Source organism: Chamaea fasciata, unplaced genomic scaffold, assembly GCF_029207755.1.
Source record: "Chamaea fasciata isolate MVZ Bird 193981 ecotype frontalis unplaced genomic scaffold, bChaFas1.0.hap1 SCAF_3, whole genome shotgun sequence".
NCBI lineage: Eukaryota > Metazoa > Chordata > Aves > Passeriformes > Sylviidae > Chamaea > Chamaea fasciata.
The window spans coordinates 75,219,636-75,246,992 of NW_027094088.1; the positions used below are offsets into that span (position 1 = coordinate 75,219,636).

At 36.6% G+C, this 27,357-nt stretch overlaps 1 protein-coding gene across 4 annotated transcripts in view; it reads right to left on the bottom strand.

Moving 5' to 3' along the window:
• Window positions 1–27,357, bottom strand: part of MANEA (mannosidase endo-alpha) — a 91,726-nt gene that overhangs the window by 24,886 nt on the left and 39,483 nt on the right. The window contains exons 7-8 of one of the 4 annotated variants that reach the window (XR_010720070.1): window positions 7,977–8,151; window positions 3,608–3,642 (exon numbers count right to left, since the gene is read on the bottom strand). The exons of 1 other annotated variant lie outside the window; for it this stretch is intronic. Coding sequence is in view for 1 of the 3 variants with exons in the window: in XM_066179533.1 (XP_066035630.1) it covers window positions 8,116–8,151 (36 nt within the window). In the remaining 2 variants the exon portion in view is untranslated. Of the gene's footprint in view, window positions 1–3,607; window positions 3,643–3,684; window positions 8,152–27,357 lie in introns of those variants that run through there. 2 more of the 4 variants (XR_010720071.1, XM_066179533.1) reach the window with 2 other exon arrangements.

Here is a 27,357-nt window from a genome sequence, read left to right on the forward strand (position 1 = left end):
CTGGTGTTTCATATAAAAATAATCTGGATAATTTTTAATGTACATAATATTAAGATCATACAGAAGATCTGCACATTTTAAGTGGTTATAGGTATACTTCACCTAGAAACCTGCACTCTTGCCAGTTGACATGCTACTCTTTGTTGCAAAGGGGAAATATCTTTAAATAATACCCTTTACAGTAATTATATATATATATATATATATATATACACATAATACTTATAGTACTAATTCTCATCTTGATCATCAGCACTCTCAGGCAGAGAAAATGTGATAATAAACAGATTGGGCTGAATTCCTTCAGAGACAAGAAAACCATCCCAAATCTGTCTTCAATTAGGTGATAAAATTTATGACAAGGGACTCCTGGCCCTCCTGTAAGTTTCTGCCAGCATGTTATTTAGTCTGAGAGCATGGTGACTCTGCAACTATTGCAGAAATTTACCTTTGAATGTATCTAAGCCTTTCTTAACTTTCTGTCTTTTTTTTTTTTTTTTTTTTTTTTTTTTTTTTTTTTTTTTTAAATGAAGTAAGGTTTTTCAAGCTTGAGGGCTGATTTTTTTTTCAACAATTTCTCTGCAGTCCTGAATGGGGAACTAGGCTAAATCTACTGCTTTAATTTGTTTAATTAATGAAAGCTGGGGTGTGTGGATTTTCTCAGCTGAGTCTAATAAAAGAAGCATTCACTTTATAGAGAATATCTTACACTGCAGAATGTAAGTCTGCAAGTGAGGAGACCATAATTTTCTTCTTAGCTCCTGAAATGATTTGTAATGGGATGCCGGCCAAATCATCTCATTTCAGTGTTTCAGGACTCAGGCAAATGACTTTCACTGAATTTTGATGGGGTGATTAAAGAAATCACCAGCTTCAGCTGGCCATCTCCAGCCCTGCAACAAAGCCTATCACAAAGTATGCCAATACTTCAGCCATGCCAGTGCTTGGCTTAGTAGGACAGACTGCAGGGAAGATTGATTAGTGCTGATGCTCAGCTGCACCCAGGAGAGACAGAGGCTCAGAGTGTTCCTCTGCCCTTGCCAACAGACCATGTGTTTGGCTGTGAGACCAGCCTCTGGATGGAGAGCTGGGTTTGGTGCAGTCCTGAGTCCTCCTTACAAGATTCAAGAGGAGAAATTTGTCTGTAAAATCATGTTTTGTGTTAATTACTTTGCTTCTACAATGACGGTGGATATATGAATAGGAAATTGTACATAAAAGATTAACTGCCTATTTTTGTTAAATCAATATTTAATTTCCATTGATTTTTTCCTTCTCCTTCTTTTTAGAGTCAAGGATATTTTTAGCTCTAAAGAAAACTTTAGTTTATACACATTAATATTTTAAAACTAATTGCATGTGATTGATTTTTTATTTTAGGCTGAACTTTTCAGTGACTTCAGTAGTGATTTCTCCTTCACATTGAAGATACAAATCAGCCATATGTAAAAAATGAATGTTTTGTACATGAGATGCTTTTGAAAGAAAGACAAGAATTTAGAAAGTATCTATGCAGAAGGTCTTAAATTAACCAGTGCTGAGAGGGGGGAAAACCTACATAGACTCTTCTTGTTAGTGAAACTATCAAAAGAACCCAAAGGCTTTCAATGTCCTATGCTAGATTTTATTAGGGCACAAAGTAATATAGTCTGGTACACAATAACGCTTTCAAGCAGGGAAATGGTTTACAATCACTGTATGAAACAAATTAAAGAACATCCGGGAGGAAAAAAAAGCAACAAACAGCTCCTCCACAACACATCTTTGCAAACTGGGTTACTCCAGACCAAATGGCTGCACAGTGTGGCTCAGAGGCCAAGACCTATGTATAAATACACAGTCTTCTTCTCAGCTTCCTGTCCCCATGATATTTTAAACAAAATACATAGTGTACAATACCTGTGCTGATACGTGAAAAAGAACACTCTGGATGGGTCCAGTGTCTGTCACACCCAATCACTGCTTGCAACTAGGCTACACTTCCAGGATCCCTCACAGGAGATATTCCAGAACTGTCTGGACACAATCCTGTGCTGTGTGCTGTAGCATGACCCTGCTGGAGTGGGGAAGTGGGACCAGAGGACCCACTGCAGTCCCTTTCAACACCACCCATTCTATGATTCTGTGATCAATTACCCTTTCAGGTTATTGCCTGAGGTGAACTGTTACTTCATGGTATCTCCTAGGGCATGATTGCTTTGTCTCTCTTAAGAGTTGTACAAAAATTTATCAACTTATGTATCTTTTCTTTTGGATAAGGTGAATAACTTTTCCTGATCTTGCGAGTCAATGCTCAAGAAGATATTATGTCATTTTCTCAAAGCCATTTATGTCCCTGTTTGACAAGGCTGAGTCAGGACTAATTAGGTTTCCTTTGTTAGGCTTGCTTTTGACCTGAAGACTATGCTTCCAGTCAATCTGTATTTCCCAGAAGTGGTTTTATTTGACTACCTACACCACCTCTAAGACTGGAAAAGATGTCCAGTTCTGTAGATCCATTTGAGCACTTTGGAACTCTTGCAAGCAGCATTGTAAAAGGACTGGAAACTCTCTATAAAGTAGATTTAAAAGTTTTCAGTTACTCAGTGCCGTGCCAAGTAAAAGAAATTAGTTAAGCTTCTGCTGCAGAAATTTCTACCCTTTGGCATTTCTGGTATGAATACAGATGTAGTGTTATCAAATAAATCAAGATGAGGCCATCATTTTTCCTTTTAACTTGTATTTTCATTGCTCTAGTTGAGATATTAAGAAGTTGAGTCAACTGCCTTTTTCTTGGATAATAATCCTGACCAGAATTACTGGTTTTCTGTGGAATTTAAAAGCCCTGTCACCTTGCATGTCTTTCCTAATAATTGTAAATATTGATATTAATGTTAACATGGACTCATTACATATGTAATAGATGCATAAAAAAAGATACCTAGATAGATATAAATAGGTGGATCTAAAGCTAATTTTTTAATCTAGACTCTATGAGATCTTGCTAAGCCAGAAGTAGACCTGGATCATGACTTTTATTATGTCTGGATGTTGCATAACAAAAAGGTACAGTCCCTACCTTCAGCAGTTTTCTAAGTATGTACAGGGTCAGGGCAAGAAATGAACTAGTTAAAAAATAACTCAGGAAACAAGCTTTGTTCTCAAAGTCAAGGATAGCAATTTCAGTATTGTCAAGCTTGCAGTCACTGTGACAAAAAGGGATAATAAACGGCTTTGCTGATGTTATGAGAAGTAAATCTGAAGTATATGACTCTGGATAAAAAGATCAAACTTTTTAGGGGTATTGTTGGTTTGGGTTTTTTTTTAAAGCCAAATGTTAGTGATGCTGACTCCTCAAACTGACTGGAAGTGAGACCTGCCTGACATTTCAGCAATGAGTGAAGGCTTCGTAGGTGAAGATATCTGCAAAGGGCCTTGATGGTGAAGATCTTCTGCTTATCTTTGTTGGGCAACATAAAAAAATGATGTCTCAAGAGGGGTCACAGAGATGGTGCATGACTGTGGTGGACTGAGAAAATATCCTGTCCATCAGAAAGCCAAACAATGTGGGAAAGGAGCAGTTCCTTCTAGGCATCTTCTGGGAGATAGACAATTTTATTGTTCTTTTGGACAAAGAGTGTTCTTCACCGGTGCATCCAGTCCCTGAGAAGAATTTTGACATATTTAGATTCATTTTTTCTCCCACTGGTTCCTAACAAACATCCAAGATACCTGGAACAAATCCTAGCAAAAGGTTGAGGATAATCACTTTGTTTCTACAGATCCTCACAAGTACAAAAAATGCCTGTGTGAGCTTCTTTCAGCTCAAAATATCTTCTCTGAAATATCCTTTTTTCTGTCCTGGATGCTTACAGCCTTACCCATTTTGACTCTGACAGTTCAACGTTTGACAAAAACATTCATCTGAGCTGTTTGGATCTTAACAAGAGGGTAGTAAATGGACCAGGGGATTGCTCGAGATCTCAGCAGATTCTGTGACTCAAAGTTTCTCTGGAAAAATAGGGCGGGGGGGAGCGGGGGGGGGGATGGAGATGAGGGAGGGTTGAAGTGTGAAAATACAAGAAAGGAAATGGTGAGGAGGCCCCCAAGCCTTATATGAGATCTAAAAGTTAAACTCTGAGTGGGGGAGAAAGAAAAAACATGAATCAATAAATGATGTGACGTGCTCTGCACAGAATGGTTTTACAAGGCTAAACAGAATAAGGAAACCCAGAAGCGAAGCAGGGGGAGCAAGGGGTATAATTCATACAAATAAGCTGGATGGTAGCTTCAGGAGAAAGGTAAAACCTTTATAAAATCTAATGATGTGTAAATACCACCTGCATTAATTATGCGGCACTATTAAATGTTAAAAATCTGAAACCTGGAGCTAGAATAATTAATCTGCCCTTGTGATTGCCTTGGAAGAGAGAGAAAGTTACTGTTCCAGCAGTGCAAGCTAAAGTTACAAATAAAGAAAGAGGGAGGAGCTCCAGCTCTGCTTTTGACAACAGATAGTTTCTCAGCGTAGTTTGCTGAAAGTCTAGAGAATAGAGAGACACTGTCCTTAATTTTTTTTAATGCTTTTTCCAAAGAATCTGAGTAATTCCAACCTGAAATCCCCAGCTGAGAGCAAGCAATTTTATTGGTGTTACAGATCTGATGAGCTGAGCTCCACACTCTCCAACAAACTTCCCCACAAAGAAAACCCAATCCATGTGTTTACAGTATTCCTTCACATCATGAAAGATGTGTTATATTAAGTGTATGTGGAAACAACAATTTTCTGTTTTTGTTGCTGGCCTAGAGAGCTTGCTTTCCCATAATGCAATATCTTCAAACAAGATGTTTTAAGCTGTGGTGCAAAAATGACATTTCAACTCAGAGTCAGCTGTTTACAGTCTGTCTTCCTGTCCTATATTTTCAGAAAATCAGAACAAGTGGCTTTGGACATGGAGGAACTATTTGAGGGAATTTATATAGTGTCACCAAGAGTCAAAGGAAGAATCACCCAATTATTAGAGGTATGTATGAACGAATCTACCACAATGAGAGAAGTTCTGGTTGCCCTACTTTTTATGTGAGAGAGAGAGACAAGCCCTGATTGATACACCTGTCATTTCCCTTAAACTGACATTATTTTATAAGATATAATCATATTGTAAATAAGATGTGGCTTGGTTTTAAGTAGAAAAACTGTGGTTTGGACTGTTTGGCCTTTCACTTGAATCTAATATTATTGTTTTCAGGTATAAGTGCTCAGGGAACACAAAAGCTAAAATATGGAATTGTGTTAACATAGATATGGAAATGTCCTTTGTCCAGCTAATTTAAAATAAATCATAAAAGATTGCATGCCAGAGAGAAAATCCATCTTCCATCTGCACCATGTTGATACTTCAGTCTACGGACACATTTAAAAAATCTCTCTTCTTTCTATGTATTAAATAACAAGAAAGTTGTAAACCCTTTGGTAAAAAAATCAAATCAAGAATCCAGTGGGAGATTATCTTTCAACTGTAGTCTACCTTTGACAACTTGGTAGATTTTCTAGTATTTTGTTATATGAAGTAATTTTCTAATATCCTGTTATATGAAGTGTACCTGGTGGTTGTCTTTTGTTTGTTTGTTTGTTTTTGGTTTTTTTGTTTTTTTGGTTTTTTTTTAATGGGAATGAAATTTTCTGATAAAGCCTAATCCAGTTCTTTTTTTTTTTTTTTTTCTTTGTGGGAGGAATTGAGAATTAGATATTGATTCACTGCAAGAATAGATAGAAATAAACAATGGGGTCTAGAATAGGTACCAGGCTGCTTTGCAGGAAGTTAATGCAATTATTTTTATTCTGGGGGAAATCTGTAGAGAATAAGGTCTAGCTGTCCAGGTTCAGATTAATAGACACTACTAGCAGTTTTCATGGATTAGTTTTGTAAAAAGTATATTGACACCCAGCATTAGGGATAGTGTAGAGAAACAGTAAAGAGATCTCTTTTTTTCCCTAAGTGAAGCCTCTTTTATTATGGACTGCTGAGAGTTTATGTTTTACCTTTATCACTTTTTTGGTTTATGCCATTGTTTTTCCTCTTTTGATTTATTTACCTCCTAGCTCTAGAAGCTTATTTTGAATTAAATAAATTGTGTCTGTAAGAATCTGTGTACATTTATACTGAAGACAACTATTGAAGTTATTCATACTATAGAAGTCTTAATAAAGATTGATCACAAAATGACTTTGAAATGTATTTTTTAAAATAATTTTCTTACCCTGAAATGGATACTATCTCCCTCAAAAATCTCCTGACAGTTATGGAAGTTTCCCTTTGGTTCCATATCCCTTTGTTGTGAGAGGCTATATCTTTAAGCTGTCGTTAATTAGACATTTTATTTTCAAAATACCCATTTGAGTGTGAAATTGTCATTTCTCAGATGTTTAGACAAATAAATTATTGACCTTGAGGAGAAAAATTTAGAACAAGACTGATATGCTAATATTGAGGAAAATACAGACTGAAAGAAGATACTTTATTTCAAGTCTGTATTGCAAGCAGACTATTTCTTGAAAACTGTGAGTTGTCTGGTCTGGCCTCCTCAATCTGTTTGCATGGTCACTATTCAGATAGTTTCCTTTTTTCAAGATTACATTTCAATAACCAATCTGGAGTGTGTAGGGCTTCCCCACTCGCTCTAAATGTTGAATCATTTGAATACCAATGAAAAATTCTGCTTCATATTTTTATTCTGCCAAAAGGAATATGAACCTACCTCTTTCATGTTATAGGGCCTTCAACAGGAGAGACTGAGGGAGTCTCTATTCCTTTGCATATCTCCTAAGCCAGTACTATAAGGTTCTCATAAAAACTGACTGCCCTTGAGCCAAAGTCCTTCTGTGTTTAGAGCTGAGACACATTTCAACTAAATTATCACATACTAGTGACCGAGCCAGGGCCAATTTATTTCTTATTCTTGTATTGTTCCACCTTGCATGGAATAATTGAAAATTAATCCAGTTAGAGAGAGAAAAAGAATCAGAAGAGCTGTCTGGGATGTTACTTGAGGGATTTAAGTAAAGAGATAGCAAGTGAGAACTTTTAGTTTCCAGTCACTGATCAAAATAAATTGTAAATATTTTAGAATAAATTGACCAGCCTGAGAGTAAAAGATGGAGAGCAGCCTACCCAGCTCAGTGAGTTCTTTAGCAGCTGAGGCACCCTGCATGGAAAATTATATTCCCTGAGGCAGAGGAGAGAAATAAATTTGAGCTACAGCTATCTGCTGTAGGTGAGTGCTCTTGAGTAAAAAGTGAGGGACTGTTTCTTCTCATGTCTGGTTTTGGGAGGGTTTGCCAAATATATCTCTTCATTTCCATTTCTTTGCTTTGCTAAACTTACCTGAAATAAAATTGAAATGTTTGGTCTTAGAATCCCTTGAAGACATATTCCAGATTAAAATTTTTACACAGGCATTTTTTCTTTAGTTTTTATTTTCAGGGAAAAAAAAAAAAACAGATTATGTGATCAGATTTTTTCTTTCAGCCAACTCCCTAAAAAAAATATATTTTTCACACAGACCACACTCCTTACTATTTTTGCTCCTTCTACTGTAAAATTTATTTCTCAGTGTTACTATGTAGTCAGGCTTGTACAAAAGTTCCCTAACTCAACCCATGCTACTAAAAAAAATGATGTATTAAACAATGCTCTTGTTAATTTTTAAACAACTTAGTAAACGGATCAAGTGATTTAAATAATGTTTGTCTTGGATCTCTTCCAAATGAAACGTTACTCTGCCTAAGACAGCATTAGAATAAAATGAACAATTGTGGGAATGAAAGAACTTTTACGTGGTGCTCAGGTAGATGAATACTTCAGACAATTAGGATATCAGTTGATAACCTACATCATTACTGCAATAAATCTTTGCACTGATTAAACTTTCTCAGTTAACTCTTCAATATTCAAGGGATTTTTGAAAGATTCAGCCAGAATTAAAAGGCATTATACCACTGGAGATTGTTGAGCAAATGCTGATTCAGGTGAGGATGGTCAAAAATCATCAGTGTTGAGGCTGGACTCCGAGCTAGATATTTTTTTAGACCTTCCACCACGTGTCTCTTTTCTTATACATCAGTCACTCCATTCTTCAGCAGATGTATTTGTCTTCTCTTGCAGTCCAGCCCTAAGCAGAACCATCAAAATAGTTAAATATATGATATCAAATTTCCATTAAAAAAGCATACTATGACCTTTTGAACATACACATGAGAATTCAATACCAAATTGCCCCTGAAATTCAGTTCAGAGTAGTTTTTTTTTCTTTTATAGAACACAGTTATGTATTTTTATTTGGACAGAGTAAGTACTGTAGATCACAGTTTTAGGTGAGATCAAGAAACATAACATGTACTGGTAGTTGATGTTTTATAGGATGAGGAAAGACATTTAGAATTACTATAAACAAAGCTGTCGCCACTGAAGAGTGGATGCTTGGTAAACACTAAACTGATTCCTTTGATACAATGCATCTACTCTACCTAGTAAATGAAGCCTCCATATGAGGAGAATCTTGGAGATTCATAAACAAGTGGTCAGTCTGATGCTCAGTGATTAATACTATCTTCAATAAGTCTGTCTTCTACCTGGCATGGAGTGTCAATGTCTTCCATGCTGTCTTCAATGGATAAATGCCTGTCTTCAGTACAGGTAACAGGGCTTGACTTACTGCAATTCTTCTTTCCTGGTAAAGCTGGGAAAGGGCTTCAACTTGTTATTCTCACATGCTCCTTCTATCATGTGCAAGAGATTATGTGTAGATTTTGGGCTTACAGGGATAGAGCTGATACTCCCTTTTTGCCTCTGTGGATGAAAGCAAAACCTTCAGGGCAAATTCATCCCTTGACTTTCAATACTAGGGTATGCTGATCTTGGAATAAAACAGACACTCTGGAAAACTACAGAAAGCTAATGTACCCCAGTGGTTTAAAAGAGATCCCAACAATTTATATCACTGTTTAGTGATGGTTGCAGTCATAAATAAAAGTAGAGTTTAGGCATATCCTTACCAAATTCTGTGCACTGTAAGACAATTCCTCTACAGTCCTCTGAAAACTATGCTAAATACATTGCTGTAAGATTTTTTTTCTTTCTTATTGCAAAAATTTTCAAACAAGTCATTGTATATTGTGCTACAGACACAGAACTAAATCAGATAATAACTCGAGTATTTTGTTCCAAATCCTTAAGGCATATGTGTGGATTAAATGTACTTATACATTTAATCACTGCAGTGTGATTAAACGTGCTTATAAATAAAACCCTCAGTTTAGTGAGCAAAAAAAGCTAGTGCAATCATATCTTTCAAAAAATTATAAATTGCCCATTTTAAATTTAACTTGGACAAAAAGATATTTTCAGATTCTAATTTTCAGGGGATTTCTTGGAATAAACTTATTGGCCAAACTTTGAACACATGCACAAATTAACCTTCCTGACTTCAACACAAAATGCCTAAAATTGTTTTGCTAGTCCTCTCTGGGTCTGGATACAGCAAACATGGCTTTTAAAATATGTGTCATTCAATGCAAGTATATCTAAAGATCAGAGGTCTTATTTTGGGCATTGCACAAGCAGTTACATTGTGCATGTGTTTATTGGACAGCTAAATTCATAGATGGAAAGGAGTCAAAATAAATGCATAGAAGGACTTACTTGACCTCACAATGTAAATATAATTAACTCTATGTACATCCCCTAATAGCATTCTTCTATTTTCCACTTGTTGAACCATGGGTAAAATTTCAACAGTTGCTCAGTTAGATTACTTTCAGCATGCAAGTGGCCTCAATAATTTAATTGTAATACTGAAAGGTGTATCAGGCGGCAAGTTGATCCAGGATCTTGCCTTGCATCATGGAAATCTGATTGAATGGAAAGCACCAATGATTTAAAGACTGTCAGCTCAAGCTGGTAAAAGTAACATTACACAGTTCAACAGGCAGTGTGAATAAGCAAAATAAGGTCTACCATGTTGGTGTTAAAGTAAAAAAGCATGAAAAAATGCACTGATAAAATAGAAAATTCCCTACCTCTGCAGGGGAAGATATCCCATAAAAGCAGATTTATGCACATAAGGTGTAGATGGAACATTTGTGCCCAAGTTCCAGGCTGCAGAAGACAGTAATCTGTTTAACTCACTGGTGAGTCACCAAGATACTATATAAAATGTGAGAATCAGCAGCAGAGGATAACATTGCTCATGAGTGAAGCCATGACTAGTCTGATTTGTCCCTAGATGCCTAAAATGTCATGCCTGTCGAAGAAGAGATTCAGGACTTTATTAAGCAATTTATTATTTGTCTGTCTTTAAATAATCTGCCATTTTTTTCCTTTATCTGAAACTCTCTGTGTCCAGATTTTTTTTGCAATAGCTTGGAGAATTTAAACATTAGGAGTTAGAATTTGGAAAAGGGAGACCCAGGTTGCAGTGATTGGGCTAACTAGATGAACTAAAGTTTTTTGTATCACAGCAGTCTTCTTCCACAGCCTGTGTTATACTTTCACCTGGCTAGTTTCCTCCTCCCCTCTCAGCAATGTCTCCATTTCCCCAGATAACCTATGTACCATGCAGAGGGACACTTCTCTCTGATACACATTGGACAAAAATTGTACCCAGACTGTCATGCTATCACTGAAATGCTTAAATTTGCAAATCTGGGTTGTCTGTTTAATCACCATGTTCATTTTTGTCCTTGTAAAGTAAGAGCTGAAATACCATGAACTTTGGCACATGAAATTTACATGTACAAGCATATTACATCGGTGGCCAAGGGCATTAGGTCAATTAAATGCCATGATGGATTTTAGCTCTAAGAAATAGATCCTAGGAAGAATATCTTCTCAACCCTAAAACTACAAATTGTGCCAGTGAGAAAGCCATAACAATTTATTTGTGTATCAGAATTTTAAAAAAAAAGAGGTTCAGGGTAAGATGAGCACCTGTAACTTACCAATATGCTAAATACATCTCTGCCTGGAGCTAACTAGTTAAGAACAGCCTCATGAATATTGTTGTTTCTCATTACCCTACCCTGATTTCTTTGATAATAAGTTAAATTCATTTTTTCCCAAGTCAGCTCTCTTCTGCCCAGGATGAAAATTGCTCACTGATCGCCCCCTGCCCTTATCTTGTCCCATGAGCCATTTGTTATGTTTTTGCTCCCCTGCCCAGCTTAGGAGAGGAGTGATAGAGCAGCTTTGGTGGACACCTTTCATCCAGCCAGGGTCTAACCACCACCACCAAAAGAGGTGAGTGTATGTCAAAACAGAATAGAAAATACTACATACATTATATATACATTTATTCGTGTATTATAATCTACAGTATGTTCTGCTCTCAGTGATTTCACTGTGTTAATGTGTGTGTTTATATGCATATATATATATATCTGGCAGGCAAATTGAGCTTGAATGCTGAACCACCTGGTGCGATTACACATAAGCTATCCCTTTGTGAAGTCAAAAGTAACAGGAACAGACATATATCATTGTCCCTCTAACAGTTCAAAATCAGGGATTTTCAATTACTTGGTGACAGCTGATGATTAGATTACATATGTCCAGTAGAAAACTAAGGGTGAGAGAGGTTTTCATTGAAAGAGAAATGCTCAGAAGCAATTTAATTTCTAATTATTTTTCCTGATTTTTTTTTTCTTGTCTGAAAAGAGAGTGCTCTGTAGTATGGGAGGACTCAGACGATTACCATCATTTATTATCCACTGAGAAATGGGGCCCTCTTTTCCTTGAAAAAACAATTATAGAAAAGGTTACTCTCATTCTCTGATGGAAAAAGGAGATTTTAAAAGATCATCTAGGTGAATGCACGACAACTACAGAAGCTAAATAACAACAGGAAGAAGGCCAATAGCTTTAGTGCTTTGTGGTGTAATGAAAAACCAGCAGCAGGATGTTAAAGCTCTCTATGCTGTATCTCAAAGAGAGCAGTCAATATGAGCTATCCAAACCCTGACTGAAACAGCAGAAAAAGAGGATAAAAAAGGGTCTGATTTTAATGCATATACCAATCTCCAAAGACCTTTCCAAGTTGCCAGCTATATATATAACTGGTTCTAAGGATGAACTGTATTGTAAGTAAGTTTTAGTTTAAGAGTAAACACAAATAACAGGTTTTTTAAAACAGTTGTCATGCCCTTTCAGAGTCTGAGTAGTTTTAGTGTCTGCCAAGGCAGTCAGGGTGTCATGTGTGCTGTTCCTACTTCTTTTTGAAGAGGAAGTGACCAGACAGTATGGAAACACCACAGAAGTCCTATTTTCATACTAATTCACTCTCATTCTGATATTATAGGTAAATCTTGCATCTAATGCCTGAGATAACAAGACATAAATATTTCTAAAAGGAGGCTTTTATTCAAGGATTATAGAAGAAATAGTTTCTCCTAGATTGCCAAAGTGGCAGCTACAGCCAGTACAAAATACTTAACAAATTCTCTTGAGATTTCATGTCCATATTTGAAACCCCTATGAATATGATAGGAATCAAAAAAGAATGCTGGAAGGAAGCCAGAATACAAGTGTCACTGACATTTTCATATTTCAATACCTCGACTGAGTAAATACTCAGCTAAAGAAACCTTTGAAGTTCCAGGCCCATGAGCTTCTCTACAGATGACCCTGATAGAACAAGATCACCAGAGAGGTGATTCAGCGATACACAAATGGAACAGGGATACACTTCCAGGATGATCTTTAAGGTCCCTTCCAATCCAAGCTATTCCATAATCGTGTGAAACTCATGGTGGGATACATAAGATTCAGGCAGATTCACTCCCACCTTATTTGCCTGAACTTCTGTGAGTATGTGAGCATGTGAGCCTTAGCTGCAGGTTAGATGAACTGTGTAGTTTAAGGTGACAATGTCACCATATCTTACTGATCAAAGGAAAGACTATAAAAGTTATGTAGTCAGCAGTGCAGGTATTATATTACCAGCAAAACTGATATGTTGGTTCTGCAAGAGATCACAATCACATCTCAACAGACCCATCCAGGTGATGAACACATGGTTTTTGAATCATGTTCAGGTAAAGACACAGGTACATCATAATTCACTTACTTTATCCTAAATTTATTTTTACCTTGCAGTGAGGAGTAATCCCTGCCATTGGCATTTATCTACAAACAGGAGCCTCTAAGAAATATTTTAAGACTTTTGCTAGCTCGTGAAGCCGATTTTCTGTATGTTCTTTGCATTCTTTGATCTCTAGAAGGTGTTCCGTCTTTGGAGAATATATGTCTAACGTGGACAAAAACTAAATTCTGTAAAAGTTATACTTTATCTATATTAAAATATCTCAGAACACCTTAATAGACACTTAGTGCTCTGCCCCAACCTCCCACAAAAAACTTGTCATTTGACAATTTCTGTCTCAGAAATTCTGTTCTCATGTGGAACCACTGGGGTCTGAGGGTCCATCCTGAATGCTTTGGAAATGAAGATTATTCTCTTAATTTGCTCTGATAAAGCAAGATACTTTTTTTTATTTAGAGTTCACAGTCCACAAAGCATTTGCAATAGTACATATCTGTAGTTGTGACTTCCAAAAGCATTGCTTTATGGACTTGCTCATCAGACAGTGAGAATTTTAGTGAGGCAATAATGGCAGCAGAATGAAAGCATCAACAAATGTTTCCTCCAACTTGTATTTCTTTTGAAAACTCCCAATATACATTTAATGGTAGCCTTCTAAAGAATTCTATGTTAACTTATTCTGCAATATTTATATTATTGTGTGGCACCATTCCCCTACATTTCTAACTCTAGCCAAATAAAAGAGCTCACGTTGTGCTTTAATCATGATGCCAGTTTTCTGTTTGAAATAAACACCTGGGAACTTTGCACATCAAGGAAAACAACAACACAAAACTTTATTTATTTATCAAGCTATGTACTTCCCCACATTCACAAAAAATTTCAAAAATCTCTCCTGCTACTCAGATGGCATTATTGAAATCATGGAACCCAAAGGCTGGGAAACCTGTTGATTTCTGTTGTATTGTAATCCACACTTAGCAAAGGAAATGCTTTGAAGGAATATCCTATCCGAAGAATCCTGTTACTAATTTTATCAAATATACTCAGATCAAAACTTTGTATTTTGTATGAAATACACACTTCAGCATCCAGTCCTGGCTCCCCAGAACAAGAAAGATACAGTCTTACAGGACTTAGTCCAGTGAATGGCCAGTTTGACTATTATGGGGCATTTTGCCTGTGAGTAAAGGCTGAGAGAGCTGGGACTGTTCAGTAAGGAGCAGAGAAAAATCAAGGGGATCCCATCCATGCACAAAAACATCTGAAGGGAAGAAGCATGAAGGACAGGCCCTTTTCAGTGGTACCCAGTGACAGAACCAGAGGCAGCAGGCACAACTGGGGAACCAAGAGGTTCCCTCTGAACATCAGGAAACACTTTTGTCACCATTAAGATGAGTGAGAACTGGCACAAATTGGAGGCAGATGTTGTGGAGTCTCCATCCTTTGGAGAGAGTAAAAAACTCTCTGAGCATGGTCATGGCTAACTGACTCAATGTGTCCCTGTCTGTGCAGGGGGGCTGGACCTGGGTGTCTCCAGAGATTACTTCCAGCTTAAACCAGTCTGTGATTCATTCTGTGATTGTGTAATTCTGAGATTCTGTAAAGAAAGCCAGGGAAAATATGTAAGTGAAATTGTTCTTTTAAACCCATATACTTTTTGTCTGGCTCTGGACATTAGCAGTTTGCTCAGGTATCAGTATTCTCTGTCTTAGCACAAGTTCTCTGGAACCTCTGCTAAGATCACTTGCAGCTCTAGCAACAATGCTGGTTTGATAGTCCCTCAGACATGACCACTCATCAGCTACATCTGAGCCTTTAGAAACTACAGACATGTTTCTTGGCTGGCTCCCTTTGTGTCACTAGATCAATGTCCAATATTAGAATGAAAATACTGGTATTTCCATTTTACATAATATTAAAGAAGAAAAAAACATATTTTGTGTATTGATTACTCACATCTTTTTCCCTCAAGATTTCAAACAACTCTTCTAAAGTTGATATTCAACAGAACTGCAGTGGAAAGGGATTGATTATCTTATTAATTAAAAGACAGAGTGTTTCCCAGTAGCTTTTCCTTGTTCAGATTTTCTTTTACTATTTCTGCTGCAGCTGCTTCCTATGTCAATCTTCTTTCCTGACTGAATCTGTCCACAGCCTATACACTTTCATTTAATACAAGTAATTTAATCTCTAATGTCTGTCCCACAAAAAAATCTAGCAGTAATGCATTGTTTTTCTGTCTTGCTTTAGGCTTCATGGTAGTAGCACAATTTTTAAGCCATGATTTATCACTGACTTTTTTTCTGTTTTATGATTAAATTAAAAGTTAAAAACTCTGTTACAAGCAAAAAATCTAAATGTGTATTTTATTTTCTCAGTCTTAATGTTGTGGTATCACATAGCAAAAGGCTTGGAAAAATTTACTTGATTGGAGACATGTTATTGAAGGCCAAAAGTAAATGGACACATAACCAGGAATGTGCACTGGACATAAATGTTAGAAACTAACCAGAGTCCAAGAAGTTTAGAAAACTTTGAGGCTACCCTTTAAATTTTTGCCCTCTCTACATAGAAGATACAAGTATTTGGCTTTCCTTTATGTTTAATACTTGGCTGTCATTCGTGAATCAGGAATCACTGTGAGGTAGAAGTCTACAGCAGGGAACATTTCCACATTTCTGTCAATAGTTTGCAGAAACACATAGAGAAATACACAGTCCTGATAGTTCTGTTCAGAATGCACACTTCTTAACATCAAGTTGCCCTAAATCATTTCAAGCAAGGCTTCAATATCTGTCTCATTTTTTAAACACTGAGCATCTGAAGATCTGAATTAAAATAAAAATATTTTATCATCTTTCTCTCTTGATTTATATGGAGAATCACACCCCTGATACCATATTGATACCGTCTAGCCATCAGCAGTTGTAAAATGAATATTCTCATGCCTCCCAGAATCTGAGTATCAGTATTAACTGTTTCATAGAAATACTGAGATTCTCACAAAGAGCTTGAATATCCCAGCTAAATTGAGACACACACATATTTAGGAAATGGAACAGTAGGTAAAAGGAACTATCACATTATCACTGGATATGTATTATGCTTAGTTTAACTTACATACAAAATCCAATGCAGTTGAGAGATGCAATTGGGTAATCAGCCTTGCTCTCTCAAGACTACTCTAATCCTAGCCTGATAAAAATGTAAGAAGACCAGAATGTTTTATCTTTTCAGTAGTTCATGCAATCACAGAAATTCACATGATTCATTACAATAAACAATTTTAAATTACAACATTGACATTTATTTTGCAGATATCATCGCTGCTGATGAATTGAAATGCCTTTTCCAAGTGAAAGCCATCAACAAAGTAATCATTTTGTAACCAAGGAAAGGATTTTTCCCTTGCATCTAGAGATGGGCCCCATGTATGGGTTTATGAAGCCTAACATCAGCATAGATACATCTACCCACTATCCTTGAGTAGATAATTCAACTAGATTCTTAGCACAGTTTTAAAAAAATACCATATCAGATATGAAATTGCAGATGTTGCACAAGCTATTCATTCCGAGAATGAAGTGTGGAGAATGAAGATATATTCTAGAGGTCTCATGCTATTCCTTGTCTATGTTGTCATAGTTGTCTATGTCAATCATACAGTTGCATTGTGTAGCTTTGGTTCATAGTGGAGAAGGATAAAAGGCATCTTTAGTGCTGGGATACTGAGAGCAGGCAGGTAGTCTATTCTATCTTGTCTGACAGAGACAATACAATATAAAATGTAATCCAGCCTGGATTATTTTTGATAGAAGCAAGGAATGATCTGAACAGATACTTCTTCTTTGATACATTAACCATGTTAGGGTATCGTCACCTTCTGCTTTCTCCCCACTCTACACTGCTCTGGTGCAGCCCTACCACAAATACTGTGTGTAATTTTTGGTTCTTTAATATAAGGAAAACACCAAACAATTTTAGTGTTTCCAGAGGAGGGCAACAAAGATGGTAAAAGATCTTGAGAACAAGACTTAAGAGGAGTGATGGATGTAATTTGGTTTATTCAGCCTGGGGAAGAGAAGGTTGAGGGGCAATCTGATTGCAGTTACTAACTTTCCCAAACAGGTAAGTGAAGCAGAGGTGTGCTGAGCTCCTCTCTCTGATGACCACAGACAGGACAAGAGGTAATGGAATTGACTGTCTGGACAGTGCTCTTAGTCATGGGGTTTAGTTTTAGGTGATAAACAGGGAGTTGGACTTGATGATCCTTATGGGTTCCTTCTAATTAGAGATATTCTGTGATTTTAGATTTTTCTAGATATGTATTGCAAGTGTTACAGACTTTCTGCAACACAAGACTGGTTGGGGAAAAAGAACACTATGATGTTGCTTAATCTTTGTTTAATCTTCATAAAATTAACTAATGGTACTTCAGGTTGCAGTTCAATGAATGACGCTGTCTTCCATCTCTTTTAGTATCCAATGAACTTCACACTGATGGTTATTAACTTCTGGATAAATGTCAGATGCTTTCATAGATGACTTTATCCACAAGTGACTGTAGAAGCTGTCATGACAAAATAATATTATCAATTTTCCAGTCCTAGCTAATGAATTTGATTAGTCCTTTGGCATGAAAGTTTATTGTGCGCTGATTCAGAACTGCAGGTAGAGAATACCAGAACTTACCTGAAATTTAATATCAACTCGTGTCTGTAAATCAGCTCCTTGTAAAACTGTGTGGATATTTCTTTTGGTTTGGCTGCTTTCAGCTCTTTCTTTTGTAGCATTAGATAATCTATTTGAAATTTATCCTGGATAGAAAATACATTTTCCCAGGTTGGTGTGGATAAAATGAAGCATTACTTCAAATTGACTTTCAGTTTGTGATGGATGTGGTTCATGGTTGAACCTTTTATTTAGCATCTTTCACGGTACTTCACAGACAGAGGGTTTGCTGACTTGTAAGTAAGTGAGACTAAAAAGAGATTTTTTTGGTGAATGGAAGTAATTCAGAGCTTTTAGTCTTTTAGATTATTTGGAATCTGGATCATCCCTCTCATGGTACTATTTGCCTACTTTTTTTCTTCTTAATGTTTTCTTACACAAATGCTAACAGCTTTAATGATAATGGATCTCAGCAAGAATGATCTGCTTTTCTGATGCAGTGGAGGACCTGTTGTTCATCATCTTCACTGAAGCATTTCACATTTGTGCATTGTCACGTAGCATATTACATTTAATCAGCACTTTGCAAGACCCTTGTCCTTTCGAGTACTTTTTTCTTATGACAGATGATGCTTTCTGCCTCATTTGTTATAGATCCGCTTGGAATCTCTCAGTGAATTTCTAAAAGTTGTTTTTCTTTTCAGTGTCATTGCTGTTTCGCATCTTTGACATCAAACTATCCAACAGCTTCTTTATAAATATTCTATAATATTTCCAGTATTACTGAATCAATAGCATCTCCCACATAGTCACCAACAATTTTCATTCTTTAGCCTGGCAAATTTAATATTAGTACTTTAAGACTGAAATAAAAAATAAAGATATTGTAAAGAACACAAGAAAAAAAAAGTGAAAAAATCCCTACCAGCACCATGTGAATAAGAGCAGTAGCATATATAAAGATGATACTCTGGGATACAATTTTCATTTTAAAGAATGCCTTTTTAAAACTGCTTATGTAGAAAGATCATTGCATAAAACATATAGTAGACATACAGGTAAACTGGTATTATACAAATTTTTCTACGTCTAATGGTACGATTTATTTCCTCAGCTTGTGGACTAAATGGCTTAGTTGACCTTTATAATAGACAGAAGTCAAAAGAGAGAACAGACTGTGAAGTAGAGAAGAATGTCTGTATCAGCTGAAATTTCAAAACCTCTGTACAATGTATCATAATGGGTCATCAATTCTACACCAAGAATGGGAAGAAATGCAGTTTTTTTGCATTTATTCTCATCTAAAAATATTTTTCATTTTAAATTCCAACAGATAAAAAATTTAAAGGTGTATTAGGAGCACAAAGATTTTATATAGTTAATTATCTTCATTTCCATTTTATAGTACTCCAGTTTTGATTAATCTTTATAATTTAGAAGGCCAAAATTATGTAGAAAACAAAGCATGATGACATAGTCAAATCAAACTTTTAATCAGGAAGTAAACATACAGAACCAAATCCTTTGAATCACATGATCCTGATGGCCAAACGAAAGACCAGGCCTTGACCTCTCCACATGGCATTTGGAGTAATTCTTTAGGCAGAATAAGCCTAAATGTAATCCACTATACAATAATTTGATCAGATTTCTCTGTCCCCAAGAAATACTGCTCTCCACCGAAAGTTCAGTTTTAAACAAGTCCCCAGAATTTGGGAATTTCTCAATAAGGCATTGGTCCTGTCCTCAGGATTAACTTCATGCTTGATTATGTACCAATATACAGAATTACCTAAAAATTGATGCAAAAAAGAATTCGTGTGAAAGAACTTTGAGGAGGCAGAAATGGCAACAGACTCAAGTTAGGAAAGCCTGACTAGTTACAATGCAGCAGTTTCCCCTTTTCTACAGAAAAATTGTGATTCTATTTGCTGGTTCTGGACAATTTACTCTTCTGTCATTGAACATGTAACAGAAACTAGATAATTACCAGAAAAGTTCAGAGAAAATTAATTTCAGGCTTGAATTTCCCATTTATTCTGAGGCTGGTATTTAATGGAAAGAAGCAGGGGAGACTATAACTAATGCAAGGTGGTAGGAAACCTGATCTCATTTTAACTGAAGATACAATTGGAAAAAGCAAGGGATGCAAGAAATAATGGGAAGATCCTCTCAGACAAACAGCTACTAGAATGTGGCTTCTTTGGCCTCAAAGCAAGTTTGAAAGTAGGACAAATCCATACACAAATCCATCCAAATTTCTTGCTTTGTCTAGACATCTCGTGAGGCTAGCAGGACTGAGGGAGGAATGGTTATCTAAACTAAGGAAATACTGGTGCAAGAACAAGGCATACATAAACCATATACTTAGACTGAAAATGAAAAAGATATATTTCTAGCCAGTAGAGGGGAGAGATTATGGAATTTCCTACCAGTAGAAATAATATGATAAACAGTTGTACATTTATTGTGATAACTAGATAGGTAGATTCTGCTTGATTTCATTTGCAGGATTGGTCCGTCTTCCTTCAAACTGCAACAAAATGATACTTGGCAACAGGCTTCCCCTTCAAAAAGCCCCCCATTTTGATTTGCCTAAAGAGGACTGGCTGAAAAACTAAATGTTCTCCCTAGTCAATATGTCATGTATTGGATTGTTTTTATTGCAAGTCCAGAAAAGTCAGAAATAAAGTCTTGACACTGAATTTATTTATGGTTTCTGAGAGACATGTGCAAGCAAATGTCAAAGGACTCAATCTAAGCTCATAAGAACACTGGAATAAGAAAAATAATTAATATTATAAATGTTCTGCTCTTTGTAACTGGAGTGTAAGCTGAAACTGTGACTTGGATTTCCAATCCAGCACAAAAGAGAGCTGCAGAAGGAAGATAGATTGAAATACAGAAAATATGAGAAATTAGTAGTTCTTTGGCAGTTACTGTATTTATCCACTTACAGACAAGAAATACTAAGAATGAACAATTTTCCAAAATACATAATTTTGCCTTTTTGTGTTGGGGAGAAAGTAGAATGGAGTTCATCTTTCTAAGGCTGGTTACTAACCTTAATATAAAGATTTCTCAATCATACCTTCTACGGCATTTATGTAACAGCACAATTGCAGTACACTCTGTATTATTTTCATGCCTATGGGGAGACAAACTGTGCTGCTGGAACAATAAATGCCATTAACTGTCCATAAAGCTCACAGTCGTACTGGTCCCTTAACTATAAATTGCAGCAGCATCCTAATTGGGCTTCATGACATTGTGAAGCTGAAAATTTCTGCTGAAAATTTCCCCCAGCAGAAGCCTCAGAAATAGGTAGCAGTTGCATGGACTAACAAGGCAAGGAAAATCTTTTCCTTTTCCAAGCTTTCACTCTTGTTCATTGTCCTTTCACTGCATTTACAACTAAATTTCAAGGGGCACTACTTCCTCCTGAACATGGGAAAGAGTGTTCCTCTGCATGGGCAGGGCAGCAGGCTATGCTCTCCTTGTCTGCAACGGAGAGTATTTGCAGAAGTGAATATCTAGGAAGCAGGTTATTGCAGCTAGGGTAATAAAGAGATCTTTTTATTCTCCATCCTGTGTGATGGGAGGATTTTAAGCACTGATATATTGATATCAATAGACCCATAAATTCATTTAGGCTGGAAAAGATCATCAAATCCAGCCATTAATCTAGGACTGTCAAGTCCACCACTTGAACATGTCTCTTAGCGTTCTTTAAACACTCCCAGAGATCACTTCCCTGGACAGCCTGTTCCAATTTTTACAACCTTTTTGGTAAAGACATTTTTCCTAATATCCAATCTAAACCTCTCCTGATACCACATGAAGCTGCTCTTTCTTATCTCGTCTGCTGTGACCTGGGAAAAGAGAACAACGCTGACCTCACTACCATGTCCTTTCACGTAGTTGTAGAGAGTGTACAGAGGTCCTGCTTGAGTCTCCTCTTCTCTGTTCTAAACAACCCTCAGTCCCTAAGCTGCTCCTCATAACACTTGTTCTCTATACCCCTCACCAGCCCTCCTGCTCTTTTGTGGACATCATAAAATACAGGATAGATGATATGACAAGAGAAAGGTGACTTGCATGGGACATGTCATGCTGGAACATTCTAGTCTGTGTTGTGTAATAAATTTGCCCATATGTAACCTACCTGTTCACTGCCTTCTGTGCATTGCAATAACAACTAGAGGCAATGTCCCCCAACACCCTCCTTGCTCCAATGTTTGAACAGCCAGCTTCCATGGTTCTGATCAACTAAATTGTATCTGAATACAGTTTATTTGCAATTCTAGTAAAAACCTTGTAATATTTTTCTCTTCACTCTAATTCTGTGAGGCTTTTTATTATCTTCCTAATGCTTCTCATTGAATTGAAGCTCAAAAATCTTCTTTATCTCACAATGTGCTCTGCAGCATTCCAGTTAAATTTATTAAAATAAGGTAAACACTAAAAGAGCTATGTTGCAAGTGTTGTGGGAGATTAAAAGTAAACTATATGCGGTAAAAAAACACTCAAACATTGGATCAAAAAGATGTTAGATGGCCCAGGAAAACTTCTTCCAGTGAGTATTTATACACTGTAGAATAAAACCCAATTAATCTCATCACATCCTCATTGATCTGTTAAGCCTGCACCCAGAACTACTGACTCTTGCTCTTATGTTCTTGCATGGGATGCTGTGAACAAGACACTGATATGAAAAGTATAGAGAACACAAGGATGAAACTAGTTTGATAGGGATGCTGACAAAAGTAAGAATTTTGAGAATGATCATACGTATACTGAGTAAGAGTCAATAAAAATGGGGCCTTTGGGGAAAGGGTAAACATGGATGGAGAATAGCATGGAAAAGGATGAGAACTTGGAGTCAGGGCTATTTGAGTAGGAAGGTCTAGGTTCAGTCTGGTGGGACATTTATTATGGTGCCTGTGGATATGTGTTGTCAATTTTTTCAGTTGTATGATGTATGCTGGTTTATGGAAAGCTTGTCTTTGATGAGAAGTTTGATATGCTGTGGAAGAGTACTTGAAAGCTCAAGAGAGTAGTGAGGGTGACAGAGGCAGAGAATATTCTGGATGGGTTGTCTTCCAGAATAGGCTGTACATATTTAATGATTTGATAACACAGAGTGCAGCACAGAAAAAGCTCAAGTCTAGTGCATACTTCAATTTTAAAACCAATATGCATTGAAATTTGATTAGTGAAATATTTGGTCTATGCAAAAGTGTACGGTCAGTGGGGTCTGTTGTATTTAGTTTAGTTTATATTGTAGCAAGTCATGACAATATTGAGGTCTGATTTATTTTCTTAGAAGAGTACTGATTTTTGGTGAGTATCATCTTCAGAATGATGAAGGCGGTTTTGTGAGGGCTCTTTGCAGATCAAATGCATTGAAGTATCTGTAAATCATTATTTTTGAGGAGTGAGTTTTCTTGAGGCTAGTGTGCTGATCTTTGGTTATTCTATTTAATAATGCATAGCAACATAGATCACAGTGCTTTTGCTCACAATAAACACCTAAACAAGTATATTCCACACTTTCATGAAGTGCAAAAAACAGCATCCTTGAAATTACTTGGATAAAACAACACACCCACTGGGTACTAAAAAGAATTAACACATCCAATCAATGCAGGACGTAAAAATACAGCTATCACTGGGAAAAACTTTTCCACAGGCCAGCTGCTTCATCTTTGACAATTCAGTCAGATATTCAGAGGAAACTTATAAAATACTTTCAAAAGATAAACCTGGGAACTAAAACTAATCATTCTACTAGATACTTTAAGTCATAGACCCAATACAGACCCCAAGAAATATTGTTTTGTCAATAAAGTAAATAAAATTTCTTTCTTCTCTTCTGATTCTGAAGTAATCTCTCATTGTTTCTCATGATTTAGGTGATATTTCTTGCTCTTTTCCTAAACTGGGACCTAATGATCCTATCACCTATTTTATTGGAAGCTGCATGCTCTGGTCCACTAATGCTTATCAGACAATGGAAACTCTTGGTTCCCATCTGGAGGAAAGGCTCAGGCTTTTTACAAGCTCTGCCAGCTGGTCTAAGAAAATATATTATTTCTTTTTCTCATCCTCAGAATATTCTAATCTTTTCATATTTTTATTTTCTCCTGGCTTTATCCTTGTTTTGGAAACATGTTTCAATTTCTTATCATGAAATACCTGTAACAAGAATTCAAGTTAACAAAACCAATGAGCCTGGTCATGGCAGTGTTCTCCAGAATCTCCAAGCTTTGCTGATACCTGATTTAGTGCTGTACCTTTTAGACTTGCTTAGAAACCAAATCTTTGAATCGAGTACCAAAAAATACTGTTCCCGGCCAGCATGCCTGCCAGCTTATCACTGACATGAATATACCTCAGTGCAGCAAGAGTCCTCTTTTTTCACTCTAAGCATGAAAAAAATATATTAGTATCTTTCATTCCTTGACTGTGGCTCTGAATCCCAGATCACTTAATTTATCATTAGTTCCTATTTTCCTGATACCTCCGTATGGGGAGAGGCCAAAATAATAAATCCTTCACTGGTTCAGGAATCCTTAGACAGAGAGATCCTTACAGAATTAAAGCTTTAGGGCGTGAGTTTTACAAGGACCTTTTAGTACAAGCACCTCTGCAAAGACCCACACTGAAGGACAGATTGCCTAGAACAGAACTGCTCAGAGATTTAATGGTTTTTACAGAGGCAGCTAGCTTAATGAAAAGATGCTGATTGATAAACATCTGCCAAGAAAATCTTGTAAGATAGAAACACAGCTTGATGAACCTCTAAAAATATTAGGGCAGCAAATGGAAAGCACATCTGTATTTCATAGTCAGAGGGCATTTTTCAAAGGGAATATTGGATGGAATATTAGTGCTTTGCATCACTGGTGCTGTCAGCCAGGATGATTAGCACTTTGATCTGTATGCAATTATGACTACACATTTAATCAAGGGGATTTTTGTTTAGTAAGCGGGCTGAAAGTTGATTCTTTCTGTATGCATATAGAATGGAAGGTCCTTCTACTAAAACTCTCATATATTAGGGCTTTACCTAATGATAACTGTTACATAACTCACTCTGAAGTGTGAAATACAAAGAATGCTATGTCAAGACATAGGGTGAGGATATAACACAACCTTTCTTGTCATAACTCAGGAGAGATGCTGGAGCTGGGAAGGCAGCCTGGTCTGCTCCCTGTGTAACTAAGTCACAGGATTCAGAAAGAAATGACCAGTCCAATCTAAAACTAAAATTTGTTATTCTTTAAAATGGTGTACAGACACTGTCCTGTAATAACAATATTCCTTGACAGAAGAAATTAGCGATGACTTCATTTCATCTATCAGGAGAAAGAAATCACTGTTTTCCATAATCTAAGTCTCACAAAATTTTCTTGATTCAATGTCAGCCTCAGTTTGAGCTGACATTTCCTCTCTCATGCAGACACTGCCATTGTTTCTCAGGGCTATTGTAAACCGTGAGAAACAGTGCTGCCAATACACCTGAAAAAATAGGTACCTACAGAACTAGACAGGTGCAATTGCCAACTGGGATTCTGGTTCATATCATATATCTATCATCCTTCAGAAAGAAAATTAACTATTCTTGGTTCAACTGCACTAGTTGGGAGGTGAAAAGTTAGATTTAGTTTGTGAGCTTTTGATGTTTTTTCTTTGGTTGGTTGGTTGGATTTTTTTAAAGAAGCTGCACAGAAGCTGTCTAACTCACAATTGATGGCAACCCTCCAACAATTAGAGCTCCAATCTGCCCATGAAATAAAACAGCAAAACAATACAGCAAATTTGATGTTGACCCTCCATTGATATGACATACAAGATATTGTATATCATATATATATCTCATGTATATCTGATATACAAGAAATTATTATTTAATTAGTTCTCATAGAATTGGGACCTAAAAAGATTCACCTGAAGAAATTATCTAAGTGAGGAATTTGTGTCAAAAACATGGCTAGTGTCTAAGAGTCCTGGGAGATTTGATTTTAGTGCAAAGCTGTCAGCAAGAAGGTATTGAGGCAATAAGGAAAAAACAAAACAAAACAAAACAAAAACCAAAACCAAACAAACCCCATGCAAATCTTCAGATTTCAAGTCAGGGTAAGTCTGCAGTCTTTAACTCAAAGATATGATTAGAAATTTTCTTAAAATTTTGAAGGAACATTCTCCTGTCTCCATTATAAACCACACCACTTTAAAAACAAGGCAACATTTCAGGAAGGTGAAAAAAGGCAGATAAATTAAATGACTGTTAGACTTTGACCCTGGTTTGGGCCTTTACTTAGCATATCTGTAAAAAGGGTGGCCTAAAAGTGAAGCACACCATTCTGTGGGCAGCAGCTCTGTGTTGATATCTTATAGAGAAAACATAAGGCAGGCGAAAAACAACAATTGACAGGCCTAAAGAATAGGCTGTCAATGTATTTTCCAGTCAGTTTTGAGGGAATCTCTGTCTAAATCTCTAGCATATAAAATTCAGCAAATTTCATGATTCTAATCTTCCGTGAAAACCTGCGTTGACTAACACCTACAAATGGCTGGGTACTTCAAGCAGATGTTCTCAGAAGAATGCTCATAAAGTAGATTCCGTATAGACTTTGATTCTGGACACTCCTGAATGCTTAGGAAATGTAGATTGTAACTTTATAACATACTTATAGCAAAAGAAACACTGCTAAGCAGCACTGTTCTGGAAAGACAGAAGGCATATTATTGATAATTAATTACAAATCTGCTTCAGTTTTGAGGAGGTGGTGGAAAGCAGCAGCCTCACTAGCTTCCTGCCAGCTCAGACACCAAGGGAAGCAGAGTTCCTCATGTCACTTCTGTCCTACCTACTGACAGGTGATATGTGTGAAATAGTTCTCAAAATTATGGCTTCAAAGGACAGGTTTGAACAAGACCAAGCAGTGAATGAATAAAGGAAACAGGCTCCTCTCTTGGCCTAGACTTTGTGATGTGAATTGAAATCCTGTAATTCCCTGTTAAATACAGGAAAAATCTGACTCCAATTTTGTGAAGTTTCTCTTGTAGCTTTGTCTGTAATCTTCCTACTTCTTCAGGCCAGACAGCAGAAGCAATTAATACTTTTCCCCCTTTTTTTGTTTAGAGACTGCAAACCCTTTAACAAGAATATTCAAAGATATGTGAGTGTTTGCTTGAAAGACTTTACAAAGTTCTAGAAATTACTTTTATTGTTGCCCTTTTTACTTAAAGGCATGTGACTTGAATATTATCTGAGAGTGACCAGGAGACTATGGCACATCCTTGCAGATTGCTTCAGCACTTACATTTTCATGATTTTTGACAAACTGATTTGACACAGATGTGTCACGGGCTAAATTCCAGTAACAGCCTCTAAATATTGTAGACCAGGGCATCTGATTGATAACTTAGACAAACATTAGAAGAAGAATTGATCTTAAATATTCCATGACATTTAAAAATCTCTACCTAGTTTATCGAGAAGTACAAAGGAGGAAGAAAACCTATTAAAAACGCAGGTCTTGTTTTTCTTTAATTTTTATGTTCCTGCTATTTGATGGTACATTATACATATTTCTC